Here is a 19,361-nt window from a genome sequence, read left to right as displayed (position 1 = left end):
GAACATAATAGGCTTCCTTACTGTGACTCAGAATCTGAATAAATTAATCTTCTGCTTAGAAGGTTCAAGTTCAAGGATTAAGGGTTATGTCATGATCCTACTGAAGCCTCAACTGCAAAGTTAAAAATGCTGCATGATCTTGAAAGGACCATCTGGCTCCCGTACTGTTTTTATTTTTCAGGGAACTGATGTGAAATTCCGAATTCTACTTATCATAACCGTAAGATGCAATTACAGAAATGTTAAAAAAGTGTTGATTGAGCAGATGACTAGACCCTTAGGAATACAGGTGTATAGTGGAATCAAATCAATAAAACAAACTTGCCCTCAACTCAAAGGCTTGATACAACTTCACAATTTTTTTTTATTTTCTTCCTAAAAGCAAAGTTAAGTTTTATTAAAAATGTTCTACTGTTTTGCTGCTGCAAATTTTCTCTAAATTATTTATTTAGCTGACTGCTGGGCAAAACTGGCAAAAATAAGAGCAGGATAGAAGCTGTGCTGATATATAAGCTAATGGAGACAATGGCATCCTGAGTATACACAGACCTGACATCCAGCCTGTATTACTGGGAGAGACACTCCCATATGATAAAAATCTGAAACTTGAATCAGACTGTGAACTGTATAAGAGAGGCTCTTAAAACGGTTAAAGGAAGGAAGATTTGGTACATTTTAACACCTATATTATACTGTCTAAAAAAAAAAATTTCATGTCAAAGGCGACAATAATGGATGATGTTTCATTTTTGTGCTTTAGGGTTTTTTTTACTATTGTTATGAGTCAAAACTTTTTTTTATTTTTTTTTGTCAACATATCCATATGAAGGCTTGATTTTATGCAGGACAAGCTTTACGTGACACTGTTCACTTTAACAGAGTATATGTACAGTTGTGGCCAAAAGTATTGACACCCCTGCAATTCTGTCAGATAATACTCAGTTTCTTCCTAAAAATGATTGCAAACACACATTCTTTGGTATTATTATCTTCATTTAATTTGTCTTAAATGAATAAACACAAAAAGAATTGTCCTAAAGCCAAATTGGACATAATTTCACACCAAACCTAAAAAAGGGGGTGGACAAAAGTATTGGCACTGTTCGAAAAATCATGTGATGCTTCTCTAATTTGTGCAATTAACAGCACCTGTAACTTACCTGTGGCACCTAACAGGTGTTGGCAATAACTAAATCACACTTGCAGCCAGTTGACATGGATTAAAGTTGACTCAACCTCTGTCCTGTGTCCTTGTGTGTACCACATTGAGCATGGAGAAAAGAAAGAAGACCAAAGAACTGTCTGAGGACTTGAGAAACTAAATTGTGAGGAAGCATGAGCAATCTCAAGGCTACAAGTCCATCTCCAAAGACCTGAATGTTCCTGTGTCTACTGTGCGCAGTGTCATCAAGAAGTTTAAAGCCCATGGCACTGTGGCTAACCTCCCTAGATGTGGACGGAAAAGATAAATTGACAAGAGATTTCAATGCAAGATTGTGCGGATGTTGGATAAAGAACCTCGACTAACATCCAAACAAGTTCAAGCTGCCCTGCAGTCCGACGGTACAATAGCGTCAACCCCTACTATCCGTCGGCGTCTGAATGAAAAGGAACTGTATGGTAGGAGACCCAGGAAGACCCCACTTTTTACCCCGAGACATAAAAAAGCCAGGCTGGAGATTGCCAAAACTTACCTGAAAAAGCCTAAAACATTTTGGAAGAATGTTCTCCGGTCAGATGAGACAAAAGTAGAGCTTTTTGGGCAAAGGCATCAACATAGAGTTTACAGGAGAGAAAAAAGAGGCATTCAAAGAAAAGAACACGGTCCCTACAGTCAAACATGGCGGAGGTTCCCTGATGTTTTGGGGTTGCTTTGCGGCCACTGGCACTGGACTGCTTGACCGTGTGCATGGCATTATGAAGTCTGAAGACTACCAACAAATTTTGCAGCATAATGTAGGGCCCAGTGTGAGAAAGCTGGGTCTCCCTCAGAGGCCATCTGTCTTCCAGCAGGAAAATGACCCAAAACACACTTCAAAAAGCACTAGAAAATGGTTTGAGAGAAAGCACTGGAGACTTCTAAGGTGGCCAGCAGTGAGTCCAGACCTGAATCCCATAGAACACCTGTGGAGAGATCTAAAAATGGCAGTTTGGAGAAGGCACCCTTCAAATATCGGGGACCTGGAGCAGTTTTCAAAGAAGAATGGTCTAAAATTCCAGCAGAGCATTGTAAGAAACTCATTGATGGTTACCAGAACCGGTTGGTCGCAGTTATTTTGGCTAAAGGTTGTGCAACCAAGTATTAGGCTGAGGGTGCCAATACTTTTGTCCGGCCCATTTGTGGAGTTTTGTTTGAAATGATCAATGTTTTTCTTTTTGCTTCATTCTCTTTTGTGTTTTTTCATTTAAGACAAATTAAATGAAGATAATAATACCAATGAATTTGTGTTTGCAATCATTTTCAGGAAGAAACTGAGTATTATCTGACAGAATTGCAGGGGTGTCAATACTTTTGACCACAATAGTATGTATATATATATATATATATATATATATATATATATATATATATATATATATATATATATACTATATAATTGTCTAAGGGTCACTTCCGTCTGTCTGTCCGCAACTTCTGTAATGGTTATTCATTAGCTGATTGGTCTCGCCAGCTGCCTGTCATGGCTGCCGCGACCAATCAGCGACGGGCACAGTCCAATTAGTCCCTCCCTACTCCCCTGCAGTCAGTGCCGGCCGGCCGCTCCATACTCCCTGCAGTCACGGCTCACACAGGGTTAATGCCAACGGTAACGGACCGCGTTATGCCGCAGGTAACTCACTCCGTTACCGCCGCTATGTGACCAAGTTTTTACCATTGACGCTGCTTATGCAGCGCCAATAGTAAAAGGATCTAATGTTAAAAATAATTTAAAAAAATAAAAAATCATTATATACTCACCTTCCGCTGCCTTTCCCGCTCCTCGCCACCCTTCGGTAACCGCTCTGTGCAAGCGGCAGGTTCCGGTACCAATTGTCGTATGGCAGAAGGACCTGCCATGACGTCATGGTCATGTGACCGCGACGTCATCACAGGCCCTGCACGAGCAGGACCTGTCATGACGTCACGGTCATGTGACCGCGACGTCATCACACCCTGGGACCGGAAGCTGCCGCCTGTACCGCGCACAGGCGACAGAACTACAAGTATGGTGAGTATGTTAGAACTACAAGGGGCCCTCGGATCGGAAGGTGAGTATGTTTATTTTTTATTTCTTAACCTGTGACATACGTGGCTGGGCAATCTACTATGTAGCTAGGCAATATACTATGTGGCTGGGCAATATAGTACGTGGCTGGGCAATATACTACGTGTCTCTGTGCTGTATACTACATCGCTGTGCAATATACTACGTCACTGGGCAATATACTACGTGGCTCTGTGCTGTATACTACGTCACTGGGCAATATACTACGTCACTGGGCAATATACTACGTCACTGGGCAATATACTAGGTGGCTGGGCTATATACTACGTGGCTGGGCTATATACTACGTGGCTGGGCAATATACTACGTCACTGGGCAATATACTACGTGTCTGACCAATATACTACGTGGGCTGTGCAATATACTACGTGGACATGCATATTCTAGAATACCCGATGCGTTAGAATCGGGCCACCATCTAGTATATATATATATATATATATATATATATATATATATATATATATACACTCACCGGCCACTTTATTAGGTACACCATGCTAGTAACGGGTTGGACCCCCTTTTGCCTTCAGAACTGCCTCAATTCTTCGTGGCATAGATTCAACAAGGTGCTGGAAGCATTCCTCAGAGATTTTGGTCCATATTGACATGATGGCATCACACAGTTGCCGCAGATTTGTCGGCTGCACATCCCAAAGATGCTCCATACAAGGCAGGATGGATCCATGCTTTCATGTTGTTTACGCCAAATTCTGACCCTACCATCCGAATGTCGCAGCAGAAATCGAGACTCATCAGACCAAGCAACGTTTTTCCAATCTTCTACTGTCCAATTTCGATGAGCTTGTACAAATTGTAGCCTCAGTTTCCTGTTCTTAGCTGAAAGGAGTGGTACCCGGTGTGGTCTTCTGCTGCTGTAGCCCATCTGCCTCAAAGTTCGACGCACTGTGCGTTCAGAGATGCTCTTAGGCCTACCTTGGTTGTAACGGGTGGCGATTTGAGTCACTGTTGCCTTTCTATCAGCTCGAACCAGTCTGCCCATTCTCCTCTGACCTCTGGCATCAACAAGGCATTTCCGCCCACAGAACTGCCGCTCACTGGATTTTTTTTCTTTTTCGGACCATTCTCTGTAAACCCTAGAGATGGTTGTGCGTGAAAATCCCAGTAGATCAGCAGTTTCTGAAATACTCAGACCAGCCCTTCTGGCACCAACAACCATGCCACGTTCAAAGGCACTCAAATCACCTTTCTTCCCCATACTGATGCTCGGTTTGAACTGCAGGAGATTGTCTTGACCATGTCTACATGCCTAAATGCACTGAGTTGCCGCCATGTGATTGGCTGATTAGAAATTAAGTGTTAACAAGAAGTTGGACAGGTGTACCTAATAAAGTGGCCGGTGAGTGTATATATATATGTATATATATATATATATATATATATATATATACACACACACACACACACACACACACATATATATCTGTGCGTGCATGTATGTATGTATATAAAAATATATATACACATATACATAGAAATATACATACAGAAATACATACACATACTCAAGAAAATGGAGACAACTTTTTACATATACAGTATAGGTACACACATGGTCAAAATTGTTGGTACCCCTCGTTTAATTACAGAAAAACCCACAATGGTCACAGAAATAACTTGAATCTGACAAAAGTAATAATAAATAAAAAATCTATGAAAATGAACAGTTGAAAGTCAGACATTGCTTTTCAACCATGCTTCCACATAATTTTTAAGAAAATAAAACTCATGAAATAGGCCTGGACAGAAATGATGGTGCCCTTAACTTAATATTTTGTTGCACAACCTGTTGAGGCAATCACTGCACTCAAACGATTCCTGTAACTGTCAATGAGACTTCTGCACCTCTCGACAGGTATTTGGCCGACTCCTCAAGAGCAAACTGCTACAGTTGTCTCGTGTTTGAAGGTTGCCTTTTCCAGACGGCATGTTTCAGCTCTTTCCAAATATGCTTATCAGGATTTAGGTCAGGGCTCATAGGTCACTTCAGAATAGTCCAATTTTTTCCTCTTATCCATTCTTGGGTGTTTTTAGCTGTGTTTTGGGTCATTATCCTGTTGCAAGATCCATGACCTGTCACTGAGACCAAGCTTTCTGACACTTGGCCAATACATTTCTCTCTAGAATCCCTTGATAGTCTTGAGATTTCATTGTACCCTGCACAGATTCTAGACACCCTGTGCCAGATGCAGCAAAGCAGCCCCAGAACATAACAGAGCCTCCTCCATGTTGCACAGTAGGGACAGTGTTCTTTTCTTGATATACTTCATTTTTCCATCTGTGAACATAGAGCTGATGTGCCTTGCCAAAAAGTTCCATTTTTGTCTCATCTGTCCATAGGACATTCTCCCAGGGTTGTCTCACATGAAGTCTACTTTGGCTCATACAACGATTGATGGTGCGATCTGACACTGATGTTCCTTGAGCTTTAAGTTCACCTTTAATCTGTTTAGAACTTTTTCTGGGCTCGTTTGTTACCATTTGTATTATCCATCTCTTTGATTTGTCATCAATTTTCCTCCTGCGGCCACGTCCAGGGAGGTTGGCTACAGTCCCATGGATCTTAAATTTCTGAATAATATGTGCAACTGTAGTCACAGGAACATAAAGCTGATTAGTGACGGTCTTATAACTTTTACCTTTAACATGTTTGTCTATAATTTTCTTTCTAAACTCGAGTCCTGAGACAACTCTTTCCTTTACTTCCTCTGCTCCATGTGGAGTGTGATACGCACCATGTCACCAAACAGCACAGTGAGTATCTGTAGCCCTATATACAGGCCCACTCACTGATTCCAAGATTGTAGACACCTGTGATGCTAGTTAGTGGACACACCTTGATTTAACATGTCCCTTTTGTCACATTTTCAGGGGTGCCATCATTTCTGTGCAGGCCTATTTCATGGGTTTTATTTTTTTTTCAATTCAGTGGAAGCATGGCTGAAAAGCAAGGTCTGACTTTCATTTGTTCGTTTTCATAGATTTTTTATTTATCATTACTTTTCTCAGATTCAAGCTATTTCTGTGACCACTATGGGTTTTTCTGTCATTAAATGAGGGGTACCAACAATTGTATATAAATGTTGTTTCTCCATTTTCTGGAACTCATTTTTGTCTATCACATTTACCTTATGGTTAATGTTATATTTTGATGGATCAAACTTTCACAGATGCAGTGACACTAAATAAGTCTTGATTTAGTTTTTTTTGTTTTTGAGAACTGCAGTGACTGAAAAAATGCAAATTTGGCATTTAGATTTTTTTTTTGTTTTCAACTTTTATCATATGTTTTAAATAATTGTATATTTTAATAGATGTATTTTATGGACGTGATGATACCAATTATATTTCATTATTTTATTTTTTTTACATTATTTTAAAACTAAGAAAAGGGGATAATTTAAGTTTAAATATTGTTTATATATATTTTTAAAATGTAACCTTTTTTAGGTGTTTTAGAGAACTTTAAAATGCATTTGATTGATTGTTTGTACTCTATGCTGCAATACTACAGTATACAGTACAAATCGTTTTCTGCTCTGAAGCTCAGCCTATAGCTAAGCTTCATAGGTGCCAAGTTGGTGGTGGCAAGAACTTCCATCAGGCCGCCATTTGCCATGGTAACCCATCGGTTCCTCGTGATCATGTCGGGGCAGGACGGTGGGTACAGTGAGCATGCGCATTGGGAATCGTGTAATCTAAATGCCACTGCCAGTGATTGATACTGAATACCGCTGTTATGGGCAGATGCTGGCTCTGTATTACAGCCAGCATCTGCTCTGCATGGAGTAGGCTCAGCTCCTGAACCCACTCCATACATGTGAACCGTTTAACTACTATCCCATCTCCTCACCTCTTATTTGATTGACAGCTCTGGCTTTATAGAACCAGAGAAGGGCGTAGATAGATGGGAATCAAGTAGGTGGGAAGGTGCACTGAACCCTTTGGCCATGAAGCACAGAGCGCCTGTACTTGGCTGGAACAGTCCTGTGCTGAAAGAGTCCCTTTAAGGAACTACACCATTTCCAGTATTGTTAATTATCATTTGCTCCTCCAGGCCTTCTGTTGGTTGTCTATGGGGCCATACTATGCTTTCCATTTTGGTAATCCATTATTGCACCCCTCTCCTTCAATAGAGATTTAAAGAGTACCTATCACCAGTGTGGGCTGCCTGTTTTATTTAACAGTGGGCAGCCTTAGACTGGTCCATTTTCTAACTAGCTCAAAGAAAGGTCCCTAATGTCCCTTATGTCCCCCTAGAGGATATGACTTTCTAGCAAAAGTCAGGTCTAAACTTCCGGGTTGTGGGATACCGGCATGCAAAGAGGGGATACCTCAACCCTCCGCAACTGTTCTCACTGTGAAAGAGTGAAATCTCACTCTTTGCACTAACCGGGTGCTGCTTTGAACTTTACTAAGCTGTTACTGAACCGCTTTGATGATGTTACCGCTCAATGACAGCTTATTAAAGTATGTGACAATGCTCGGTTAGTGCAAAGAGCAAAATCTCCACCATGTAGGGTTGTGGTATTCAGCTCTACATGACAACATCCCACAATCCGGACTCAGTAGACTTTTGCAAGAAAGTTTGGTTCTTTAAGGTGACATTTGGGAGATTTGGAACCTCTTTTGTTAATAGATGCAATTTAGAAATAGACGTCAGAGGCTGCAAATTCTTTTCTTAAATGAAAATGCCACCTAGAAAGGTGATTGGTGCACTGTAAGTGACCACCTGCTCCTCCTTCCGTGAAGTATTCAAGTACACTGACAAGCCAATGTTTTGAACTTTGGACCTTTGAATTTCTGGCTCCATATCTCACCGTCCACTACTGCTTTGATCAGGAGACTACCATCATTTTATAGACAATCATCTTGGCTATCTTAAACATTAATTTGACTTGCAACTATTTAGCATATGATTAGTTATGCAGATTTTTGTCATGCCACTACATTGTCACCATTTTGCTTCGAAAAATCTAAATTTTAATTTTTTTTATTTTGTTAGTATTTTGTGAATAAACCTTTTGGCTTTCAACGCTGCCTGAATCCTTCTGGGCATGTTCTCGATCAGATTCAAACATGTCTCAACTGAAATCTGATCCCAGGTCTCTTCTACACTCTCCCAAATTTGGTGCATACTTGTCACCTCACTTGGGTATGTATACAGCTTTTTCTTCAACTCTACCCACAAGTGTTCGATTGGGTTGAGGTCTGGGGACTGTGGGGGCCAATACAGCACATCTACATTATTGTCATTAAACCATTTCTTCTCCAATCTTGATATATGCTTTGGGTTGTTGTCCTGCTGGAACATTATGTCGTCCTTTTCTTTTGTATAGTACTCGAGAGTACGAAGTAACTCATCTTGTAGGATACTCACATACAGCTCAGCATTGAGACTATCATAGATTCTGGAAAATTATACAGTGCCCTTGGTTGTGAAACAATCCCATATTGTCAGGCTTCCTCCACTGAACTTAACAGTTCATTCAATTTCTCTATCCATTAGCCCCTTTTTTCTTCCAGACCCATTTGCACCCATCAGAGCATAGTCTATTAATTTTCGTCTCATTGCTCCAAATCACCCATTTCCAATCTTCTACAGTTCACTTATTGTGCATTTTTGCTAACTTGATCAGACGATATTGAAGTGGAGGCTTATTCACCTTTTTTCGAGCCACCATTCCAGACTTGTGTAAAATGCGTTGCATGGTGCTTACGTGGACTCTGATATTTTGTCTGGATGTCCACCTCTTGGCTTCTGAATGGATAGACGGACTTCATTTTACTTACTTCCAAGCGTCATGGCACTCAAATGATGCCGTTTGGCAACTTTGTTGGCCAAGAGAACGCTATCGATGAGCTGGATGAAGCTGTTTCTCTTTTCTTGGGAAATCTTCTTCATGGCTGATCCATGATTCAAACCAATGACCTTTCACTTGGGAATCAACCTAATAACACACTGAACTATTAGGGAATGTGAGAACAGGTTGTGTTTTGTAGTGTACGGGAAGAAAAAGGATTTTCCCCCACCAGGAGCAAAACAGTAACAATAGAGCGACATGACAAGAATCTGCATAACTAATCATGTGCTAAATAGTTGCAAGTTAAATTCATATATGAGATAGCCAAGATGAGTGTCCATAAAATGATGGTAGTTTCACGTTCGAGTAGTAATGGATGGTGAGATATGGAGCCTGAAAGTCAAAAGTTCAAAACATTTGCTCATCAGTGTATATACCACAAGCGATCAAACAATCACAGGTTTAAGTTCCTTAAGGGAACTAAAGAATAAGAGAGAAACTTACGGTAATTAACAAAAGGTTTTAAAAAAATGAATAAAACATAAAAGTTGAAATACCCCACCACCACCACATTTTCCAATTCAAAAATAAGGAAATAAATTCTAAATAAACATACTTTGTATCGCAGCCTCTAAAAAAAGGTTGAGCTGTTAAAGAGGTCCATCAACAAAAAAAAAGTAAAATTTACAGGTGTAATTCACAACACAAGACAAATTTTTCATTTTAACAAAGTTCAGATTTTTTTTAATATTGTTCCATTTGAAGTTTATTAATCTAACAAAAACAGCCAAGAGCAACACTGGATCTCACATAAAGCAGCGAACGATAGATAATATACCAGAGGACTGAGCTTGAAAAAGACCAAGGTGCAAACTTTAATAGGAAGACTTTGTGAGAAGTGGCCCACTTTTTTGATTCTGAACGACTCATTCATGAGACAGAGCATTGAGGGACATCACCTCTCCAGTGACTTTGATGCTGACAGAATTGAACAGCAATCTGCCAATATTTTGGACTGTCCTAGTATGAATGCCTGGCTATTAGGCTAGCCTTACACAGTAGAGTAAAGTCAACCAAGCCCACTGATTTGAAACAATTGGGTTCATTGAAGATAATGATCTCCAACCTTTGTTCTCAAGGTAAGTCCACCACTTCCATACAGTTGTGCTGAAAAGTTTACGTTCCCCGGCAGAATTTTTGCTTTCTTGGCCTTTTTCAGAGAATATGAATGATAACACCAAAACTTTTTGTCCATTCATGGTTAGTGGTTGGATGAAGCCATTTATTGTCAAACTACTGTTCTTTCTCTTTTTAAATCATAATGACAACCCAGAACATCCAAACGACACTGATCACAAGCTCACATACCCCATTTCTTAATACCAGATATTGCCCCATCTAACAATGACAGTTTGAAGTCTTTTGTGGTAGTTGTGGTTGAGGTTCTTTATTTTGTCAGATGGTAAAGTTGCCCACTCTTCTTGGCAAAAAGCCTCTAGTTCCTATAAATTCCTGGGCTGTCTAGCATGAACTACGTGCTTGAGATCTCCCCAGAGTGGCTCAATGATATTGAGGTCAGGAGACTGAGATGGCCATTTCAGAGCCTTCACTATGTTCTGCTGTAGCCAATGTCAGGTCAACTTTGCCTTGTGTTTTGGATCGTTGTCATGTTGGAACGTCCAAGTACATCCTATGCACAGTTTCCGGACTGTTGAGTGCAAATTTGCCTCCAGTATTTGCTGATAACGTACTGCATTCATCTTTACTTCAACTTTGACCAAGTTTCCTGAGGCTTTGCAGCTCACACATCCCCAAACCATCAGCAATCCACCTCCGTGCTTTACAGTAGGAATGGTGTTCCTGTCATCATAAGCTTTGTTGACCTCTCTCCAAATGTAACGCTTATGGTCGTGGCCAAAAAGTTCAATGTTGGTCTCATCACTTTAAATTACCTTGACCCAGAAGTTTTGAGGCTTATCTCTGTGCTGTTTTGCATATTGTAGGCAAGATACTTTGTTGCACTTGCGCAGTAATGGCTTTCTTCAGGCGACTCGACCATGCAGCCCATATTTCTTCAAGTGACTCCTTATTGTGCAACTTGAAACAGCCACACTGCTAGTTTTCAGAGAGTCCTGTATTTCAGCTGATGTTATTTGTGGGTTTTTCTTTGCATCCAGAACAATTTTCCTGGCAGATGTGGATGACATTTTTGTTGGTCTGCCTGACCATGGTTTTGTTTTTACAGAGCCCCTGATTTTCCATTTGTTAATCACAGTTTGAACACCGCTGACTGGCATTATCAATTTCTTGGATATCTTTGTGTATCCCTTTCCTGTTTTATACAGTTCAACTACCTTTACCCGTAGATCCATTGACAATTATTTTGCTTTCCCCATGACTCACAATCCAGAAACGTTAGTGGCTGGATGAAAGATGCAAGAGTCTGTCGTGGAAGCAAAAAATCTATGGGCAAAAAGGAGCGTCCGTATTGGTGCAGTCCGTGACCAGTATATGCTGGTAAAGCCTGGGTATTGCAAGTGAATAGAAGCGTATCAGAGGAAGCAACTAATTGCGATTTGAGGTGCGCTATAAATCCAGGTCCGAGGTGCAGGGGTACCATATAGCAGGAGGAACGCTTTTTGCTCACAGATAACGTACTTCCACATGCAGTTCTTGTTAACCCTTTAAGCCCCAAGGGTGGTTTGCACGTTAAAGGGAACCTGTCACCTGAATTTGGCGGGACCGGTTTTGGGTCATATGGGCGGGGTTTTCGGGTGTTTGATTCACCGTTTCCTTACCCGCTGGCTGCATGCTTGCCGCAATATTGGATTGAAGTTCATTTTCTGTCCTCCAGAGTACACGCCAGTGCAAGGCAATATTGCATTGCGCAGGCGTGTACTCCAGAGGACAGATAATTCAGGTGACAGGTTCCCTTTAATGACCGGGCCAATTTTTACAATTCTGACCACTGTCCCTTTATGAGGTTATAACTCTGGAACGCTTCAACGGATCCTGATGATTCTGACATTCTCGTGACATATTGTACTTCATGACAGTGGTAAAATTTATTTGATAAGACTTGCGTTTATTTGTGAAAAAAATGGAAATTTGGCGAAAATTTTGAAAATTTCGCAATTTTCCAAATTTGAATTTTTATGCCTTTAAATCACAGAGATATGTCACACAAAATACTTAATAAATAACATTTCCCACATGTCTACTTTACATCAGCACAATTTTGGAACCAAAATTTTTTTTTGTTAGGGAGTTATAAGGGTTAAAAGTTGACCAGCAATTTCTCATTTTTACAACACCATTTTTTTTTAGGGACCACATCTCATTTGAAGTCATTTTAAGGGGGTCTATATGATAGAAAATAACCAAGTCTGACACCATTCTAAAAACTGCACCCCTCAAGGTGCTCAAAGCCACATTCAAGAAGTTTATTAACCCTTCAGGTGTTTCACAGGAATTTTTGGAATGTTTAAATAAAAATTAACATTTAACTTTTTTCACACACAATTTACTTCAGCTCCAATTAGTTTTATTTTACCAAGGGTAACAGGAGAAAATGGACCCCAGAATTTGTCCTGAGTACGCTGATACCACATATGTGGGGGGAACCACCGTTTGGGAGCATGGTAGAGCTCTGAAGGGAAGGAGCACCATTTGGAATGGAATGGTCTGCAAGCGTCACATTGCGTTTGCAGAGCCCCTAATGTACCTAAACAGTAGAAGCCCCCCACAAGTGACCCCATATTGAAAACTAGACCCCCCAAGGAACGTATCTAGATGTGTTGTGAGAATTATGAACCCCCAAGTGTTTCACTGCAGTTTATAACGCAGAGCCGTGAAAATAAAAAATCTTTATTTTTCCACAAAAATTATTTTTTAGCCCCCAGTTTTATATTTTCCCAAGGGTAACAGGAGAAATTGGACCCCAAAAGTTGTTGTCCAATTTGTCCTGAGTACGCTGATACCCCATATGTGGGGGGAACCACCGTTTGGGCGCATGGCAGAGCTCGGAAGGGAAGGAGCGCCCTTTGGAATGCAGTCTTAGATGAATAGGTCTGCAGGTGTCACGTTGCATTTGCAGAGCCCCTGATGTAACTAAACAGTAGAAACCCCCCACAAGTGACCCCATATTGGAAACTAGACCCCCCCAAGGAACTTATCAAGATGTGTTATGAGAACTTTGAACCCCCATGTGTTTCACTACAGTCTATAATGCAGAGCCGTAAAAATAAAAATCATTTTTTTCCCACAAAAATGGTTTTTTAGCCCCCCAAATTTTTATTTTCCCAAGGGTAACAAGAGAAATTGGACACCAAAAGTTGATGTCCAATTTGTCCTGAGTACGCTGATACCCATATGTTGAGGTACACCCCTGTTTGGGTGCACGGGAGAGCTCGGAAGGGAAGGAGCACTGTTTTACTTTTTCAACGCAGAATTGGCTGGAATTGAGATCGGATGCCATGTTGCGTTTGAAGAGCACCTCATGTTCCTAAACAGTGGAAACCCCCAATTCTAACTGAAACCCTAACCCTAGCCACAATCCTAAGCCTAGCCCCAACCCTAATGGAGCGCCCCCGGCCGCGGGGTACTCGGTACCGGGCCTCTTCTGTCTCGGTACTGGGGTTGTCACGGTGGCTAGACCCGGTCCGTGTCCCTGCTAAGGGGCGTCCAATGAAAGGTGTTATGATGGTGTGCGGTGCAAGGTGCAGTGAATAACGAGGACACAGGGTTGCAGTCTCTTTACCTCTTTACTGAAGGCTTCGGGATCCGCAATCCAGAGCACTGCTAACAGGGCTGGCTGAGACCGGCCGGTCCGAAGGCACATCCAGAGTTCCCTTTGCAGGTGGAAATCAGTGCCTACCTTCTAGCGCCTGTGTGTTGTAGTACCTCCCTGCTGAGCACCACGGGATAGTCCTCACAACTGTTGTGTCTGTTTCTGATGTTCTTTCTCTCTCCGTCAGGCACCTGGACCCGTAGAAGCGCATCCGCGTGAAACGGCCGTCATCCACTTTCTTCTCCCCGCACCCCTCTCTGTCTCCTGCTGCGTCTCCGCAAATGTCTAATGCCGCATAAAGCGAATAAAAGACACTGATTTCTGCAACATTCGGGTGAGTGCCGCATCTGTTTAAACTTTTTTATTTTTTCGCTGATGATGCTGTATGGTGGCTCGTTTTTTGTGGGACCAGATGATGTTTTCAGCAGTACCATGGTTATTTATATCCGTCTTTTTGATTGCGTGTTATTCCACTTTTTGTTCAGCGGTATGATAATAAAGCATTGAGCTTTTCAGCGTTCACTGAAGGGGTTAACTAGCAGAACAGTTTAATAGGTGGGGTCGTTAGGGATGCGGCGATACTAAATATGTGCATTTTTATTGTTTTTTTATTATTTATATAAAGAAATGTATTTATGGGAACAATATATATATTTTTTCTTTATTTAGGAATTTTATTTTTTTAGGAATTTTATTTTTTTTTACACATGCGAATATTTTTTTTTTCACTTTATAGCATTGCCCCAGGGGGGGCATCATGTTATAGGGTCAGATCGCTGATCTGACACTTTGCACCGCACTGTGTCAGATCAGCGATCTGACAGGCAGGGATCCAGGCTTACAGGCGCCAGCTCTGAGCAGGCGCTTGTAAGCCACCTCCCTGCAGGACCCGGATGCAGCCCCACGGCCATTTTGGATCCGGGGCCTGCAGGGAGGAGATGCTCGGTACAAGGTGAGCACATCGTCTTGCACTGAGGGTCTCAGGGAAGCACGCAGGGAGCCCCCTCCCTGCGCAATGCTTCCCTGTACCGCCGGAACGCTGCGATCATGTTTACAAGTGTCGCAGTGTTCCGGGGGTTAATGTGCCGCTCCTGGCACATAGTGCCGGATGTCAGCTGCGATAGTCAGCTGACACCCGGCCCCGTGAGCGCGGCTGATTGCGCTGGACGTACTATCCCGTCACTGAGAATTAAGTCCCAAGTCACCTCGACGGGATAGTACGTCCAATGGGATTAAGGGGTTAAAGATTATTCTGATGAAGGTCCTATGATGGACCGAAAACGTTCAAACTAATCTTTGGCCTGGATGCACAATAAATGGAAATTCTATCTTTTTTTCCACACACAAGTGCCAAGTTTGTTATTATTAATTGATGGGCTGGAAACCTGACTAGAGCACCAATAACAAGAATATCTATGAGTGCCGTGTGTTCCTAAAAAACGTTTGATCAGGGTCATTTGGATGTTATGGGTTGTCATTATGATTTAAAAAGAGAAAACACAGTAGTTTGACAATAAATGGCTTCACCCAAACACTAACCATGAATGGAGAAAAAAAGGCCAAGAAAGCAAAATTTCTGACTGGGTATGTAAACGTTTGAGCACAACTGTATGTCTGGTAGAGGATTACATCCCTTTCCCCAATGGCCAAACCAAGTGCGATTGTGTATCGACATATCGGGAACTTGGTTGCCTGATCTCAGTTGAATGGCAGCTGACCCTATTAACCCTTTGACACCAGAGCCAATATTTGTTTTTGCGATTTCATTTTATCCATTTCTTTGAAGAGCCATAACGTTTTTTATTTTACTAACTTGTATTTTTCCATCAGTTGAGCTGTGCAAGGGCTTGTTTTTTATGGGTCAAATTAACATTTATGTTTATACCAGTTTGGGGTACATATGACGTTTTGATCACTTTTTCTTGCTTTCTTTTTTAAGAGCTGCTGTGACAGAAAAACTGCACTTCTGGCTTTTAGATTTTTTATTATTATTATTATTATTATAATTATTTTTGCTTTACGGCATGCACAGTAGAGAATAAATGAATAAGTAATTATTTTGATAAATTGGATTTCTACAGATGTGGAAATACTGAATGTTTGTTTTTTATAGTTTTTTTTAATGGAGGAAAAAGGAATGATCAGAATTTTTAGGGGTCTTAAGACTTAATTTTTTTTTCAATTTTTTTTTCTTTTGTTCTTTTAAGGGTATGTGTCCACGTTCAGGATTGCATCAGGATTTGGTCAGGATTTTTCATCAGTATTTGTAAGCCAAAACCAGGAGTGGAACTATTAGAGGAAAAGTCTAATAGAAACATATGCTCCACTTCTGTATTTATCACCCACTCCTGGTTTTGGCTTACAAATACTGATGTAAAATCCTGACCAAATCCTGAACGTGGACACATACCCTTAGGGGAACTGAACCTGCGACCATCTGATCGCTTGTTCTATATACTGCAAGACAATAGTATTGCAGTATACAGAGAACATCAGTTTTCTATAAAACTTAGCCTTGGGCTGGGCTACAGATGAGTACCATAAGGGTAGGCACTGGGCCCTCACTTGGCCACCAGTTGCTATGATAAACCATTGCCACAAAAACAGCATAGCCCCTCAAACTGCATGCCTTAAATGCTGCTGTCAGAGATTGACAGTTGCATTTAAAGGGAGTGATCAGAACTGTGCTCAGATTGCTGCTTTTGGCAGAAGATTTTGGCTGTATAATACAGCCATCATCCGCCAGGTATTGTGCAGGCTCAGCTCCTGAGCCTGTTCCGTACTCCCACACCCAAAACATCCTGTATGTGTATGGTTGATGTTGGTAAAGGGTTTAAAGCATGTGGCCACATTTCAGCTGCCTGTAACGCAGCCAAACCTGCCGATTTCTGGAGTACCAGTCTTCCATCAAACTGCACGAGATAAATAGAAGTAAAGTAAGGACCACATGACCCAAATAAGCAAAAAAGATCATGAAATTACCGGGAGCACAAACACCACTAGTGTTATGTAATAAAGAAGAAATATCACAGAATAAAACAACCAACAACGAGAATGTAATGTAATAAACAGTTATGGTTATAGTAAGATGTAACAACAAAGAAAAGCTTTTCACATGATGACACATATAGAAAGTGCAAAACCGAGCAGATTCTGCCCTAAGTATTCCTATGCCTCGCTAAGCCTTCACAAAACTGGGACACTGCATTTGGGAGCTTATTTTTTTTTTCAGGGAATTATAATGCATTTAGGCCCTCGTAGCGATGCGTGCATCACAAAATGTTATCTTTCATGGAAATTAAATGATCTTTTTTGTGACCTATGGTATAAATATACTGCAGAACGTTTACTAGTGGTTGTGGACCATTATGAGATCAACATACAATAGTCATAAAATGTACAACCCTGAAGTGTGATATATGGGGTCCGCATGGCTTAGAAAATAGTGGATGGCTGGATGATAGATAGATAGTTAGATAGATAGATAGATAGATAGATAGATAGATAGATAGATAGATAATAGATAGATGATGGATAGATAGATAGATAGATAGATAGATAATAGATAGATGATGGATAGATAGATAGATAGATAGATAGATAGATAGATAGATAGATAGATAGATAGATAGATAGAGATAGATAATACATAGAAGATAGATGACAAATAGAGATAGATCGGTAGATAGACAATAGACAGATAATAGATAGATAACAGATAGAATGATAAATAGATGATAAATAGATAGATAATAGATAGATGATAGATAATAGACAGATAATATATAGTAGATAGATAGATAATGTATAATAGATAGATAATAGAGAGATAATAGATAGACAAATAGATAGATAATAGATAGATAGATAGAAAGATAGTAGAGAGATAGATAATAGAGTTAGATAGATAGATACATGATAGATAATAGATGATAATAGATAGATAAATATATATATATATATATATATATAAAAAGATAGATAATAGATAGATAGATAGATAGATAAATAATAGATAGATAGATAATAGATAGATAGATAGATAGATAATAGATAGATATAGATAGATAATACATAGAAGATAGATAGATAGATAGATAGATAGATAGATAGATAGATAGATGACAAATAGAGATAGATCGGTAGATAGATAATAGACAGATAATAGATAGATAGATAACGGATAGAATGATAAATAGATGATAGATAGATAGATAATAGATAGATGATAGATAATAGACAGATAATATATAGTAGATAGATAGATAATAGATAAATAATGTATAATATATAGATAATAGAGAGATAATAGATAGACAAATAGATAGATAATAGATAGATAGATAGTAGAGAGATAGATAATAGAGTTAGATAGATAGGTAGATAGATAGATGATAGGTAATAGATGATAATAGATAGATAAATAATAGATAGATAGATAGATAGATAGATAGATAGAATTAAAGACTTGTACATTTTTAAACGTTTCCAAGATTAATATTTTTGGGAACAGATTTAGTTTGTTCGATATCACATACATAAAATTCCACAAGGATAGAGTCAATATTATTAACAACATTGAACTATGCAAAATAAAAAAAAAAGAGTTGAGTTATTCTTCTGTCTTCTTTTTCTCATCAGCAATTTATTACTCACTGCTTATGTAGCGCTCACATAATCCGTAGCACTGTACATTTATTTTTCTAATTAGAATTTTTAAACATAAAAAGCTGTACAACAGCTAGAACACGTCAACCTTACAAAGTACAATTAGAAACAAAATGCGTAAAATACTTAGACAACATCACTTTTATAAAAGTATAATAAAAATAAAAAAACGGTATTAGATAGTGTAAATGTTGATCTTACCTAGTTGGAGAGCCCAGGGCACAATAACTAATTGGAATATCCACGATAAACAGGTCATGTTAAAAAAAATTGGAATAATTTAAGTTTTTTTTTCTCCTCGTTTAAGATACAAAAAAAATTTAAGAGTCTGATTCGTCTTCTTGGAAAACTTAGCAGCATTCACGACTCTTGCTTATGTTTGTCGATTCTACGGGAAGGCAAACTGGATGGCTTGGAAACGTAATAGGGGAAAACAACACAACAGCTGCTAAATCTCAATGGAATAAACCATTCTCTCCTGCCGTTGCCCTCAAGCTTTAATAAGCAACGCAACCTAAAGCCGATTAACCCATTCATGCATGAGAACTTAGCAACATATCTCTAGGGACTACATCGCAAGTGTGTAAACCTGAAAATAACATCTACCTTTCTGATGAATACAGAAAAATGAATGAAAATATGCGTGAATTGTTCATTCCTGGTCAGAAGTGAGAAGTCACTCACCAGGGGCAGAAAGATGTTCCTGTTTTCTCCAATCCAATCAAGTATATAAGATACATGACTAATATGGCTTTTCGTTAATTAGGGAATAAAAACATTTCCGTGACACCCTCTTATAAAAGACTACAGATA

General features: G+C 39.8%; 1 protein-coding gene across 1 annotated transcript in view; it reads right to left on the bottom strand.

The window, feature by feature from the left end:
• NRN1L (neuritin 1 like) overlaps window positions 1–19,034 on the bottom strand; it is a 45,505-nt gene extending 26,471 nt beyond the window's left edge. The window contains exon 1 of the mRNA XM_077292765.1: window positions 18,750–19,034. Coding sequence (XP_077148880.1) covers window positions 18,750–18,807 — 58 coding nt within the window. The 5' untranslated portion in view covers window positions 18,808–19,034. The remainder of the gene's footprint in view (window positions 1–18,749) is intronic.
• Window positions 19,035–19,361: the final 327 nt, after the last annotated feature.

This window comes from Ranitomeya variabilis, chromosome 2, assembly GCF_051348905.1.
Source record: "Ranitomeya variabilis isolate aRanVar5 chromosome 2, aRanVar5.hap1, whole genome shotgun sequence".
In the NCBI taxonomy this organism is placed as follows: domain Eukaryota; kingdom Metazoa; phylum Chordata; class Amphibia; order Anura; family Dendrobatidae; genus Ranitomeya; species Ranitomeya variabilis.
Note: the sequence above shows the minus strand (reverse complement) of the source record. Positions and strands in the feature narration are given on the sequence as shown.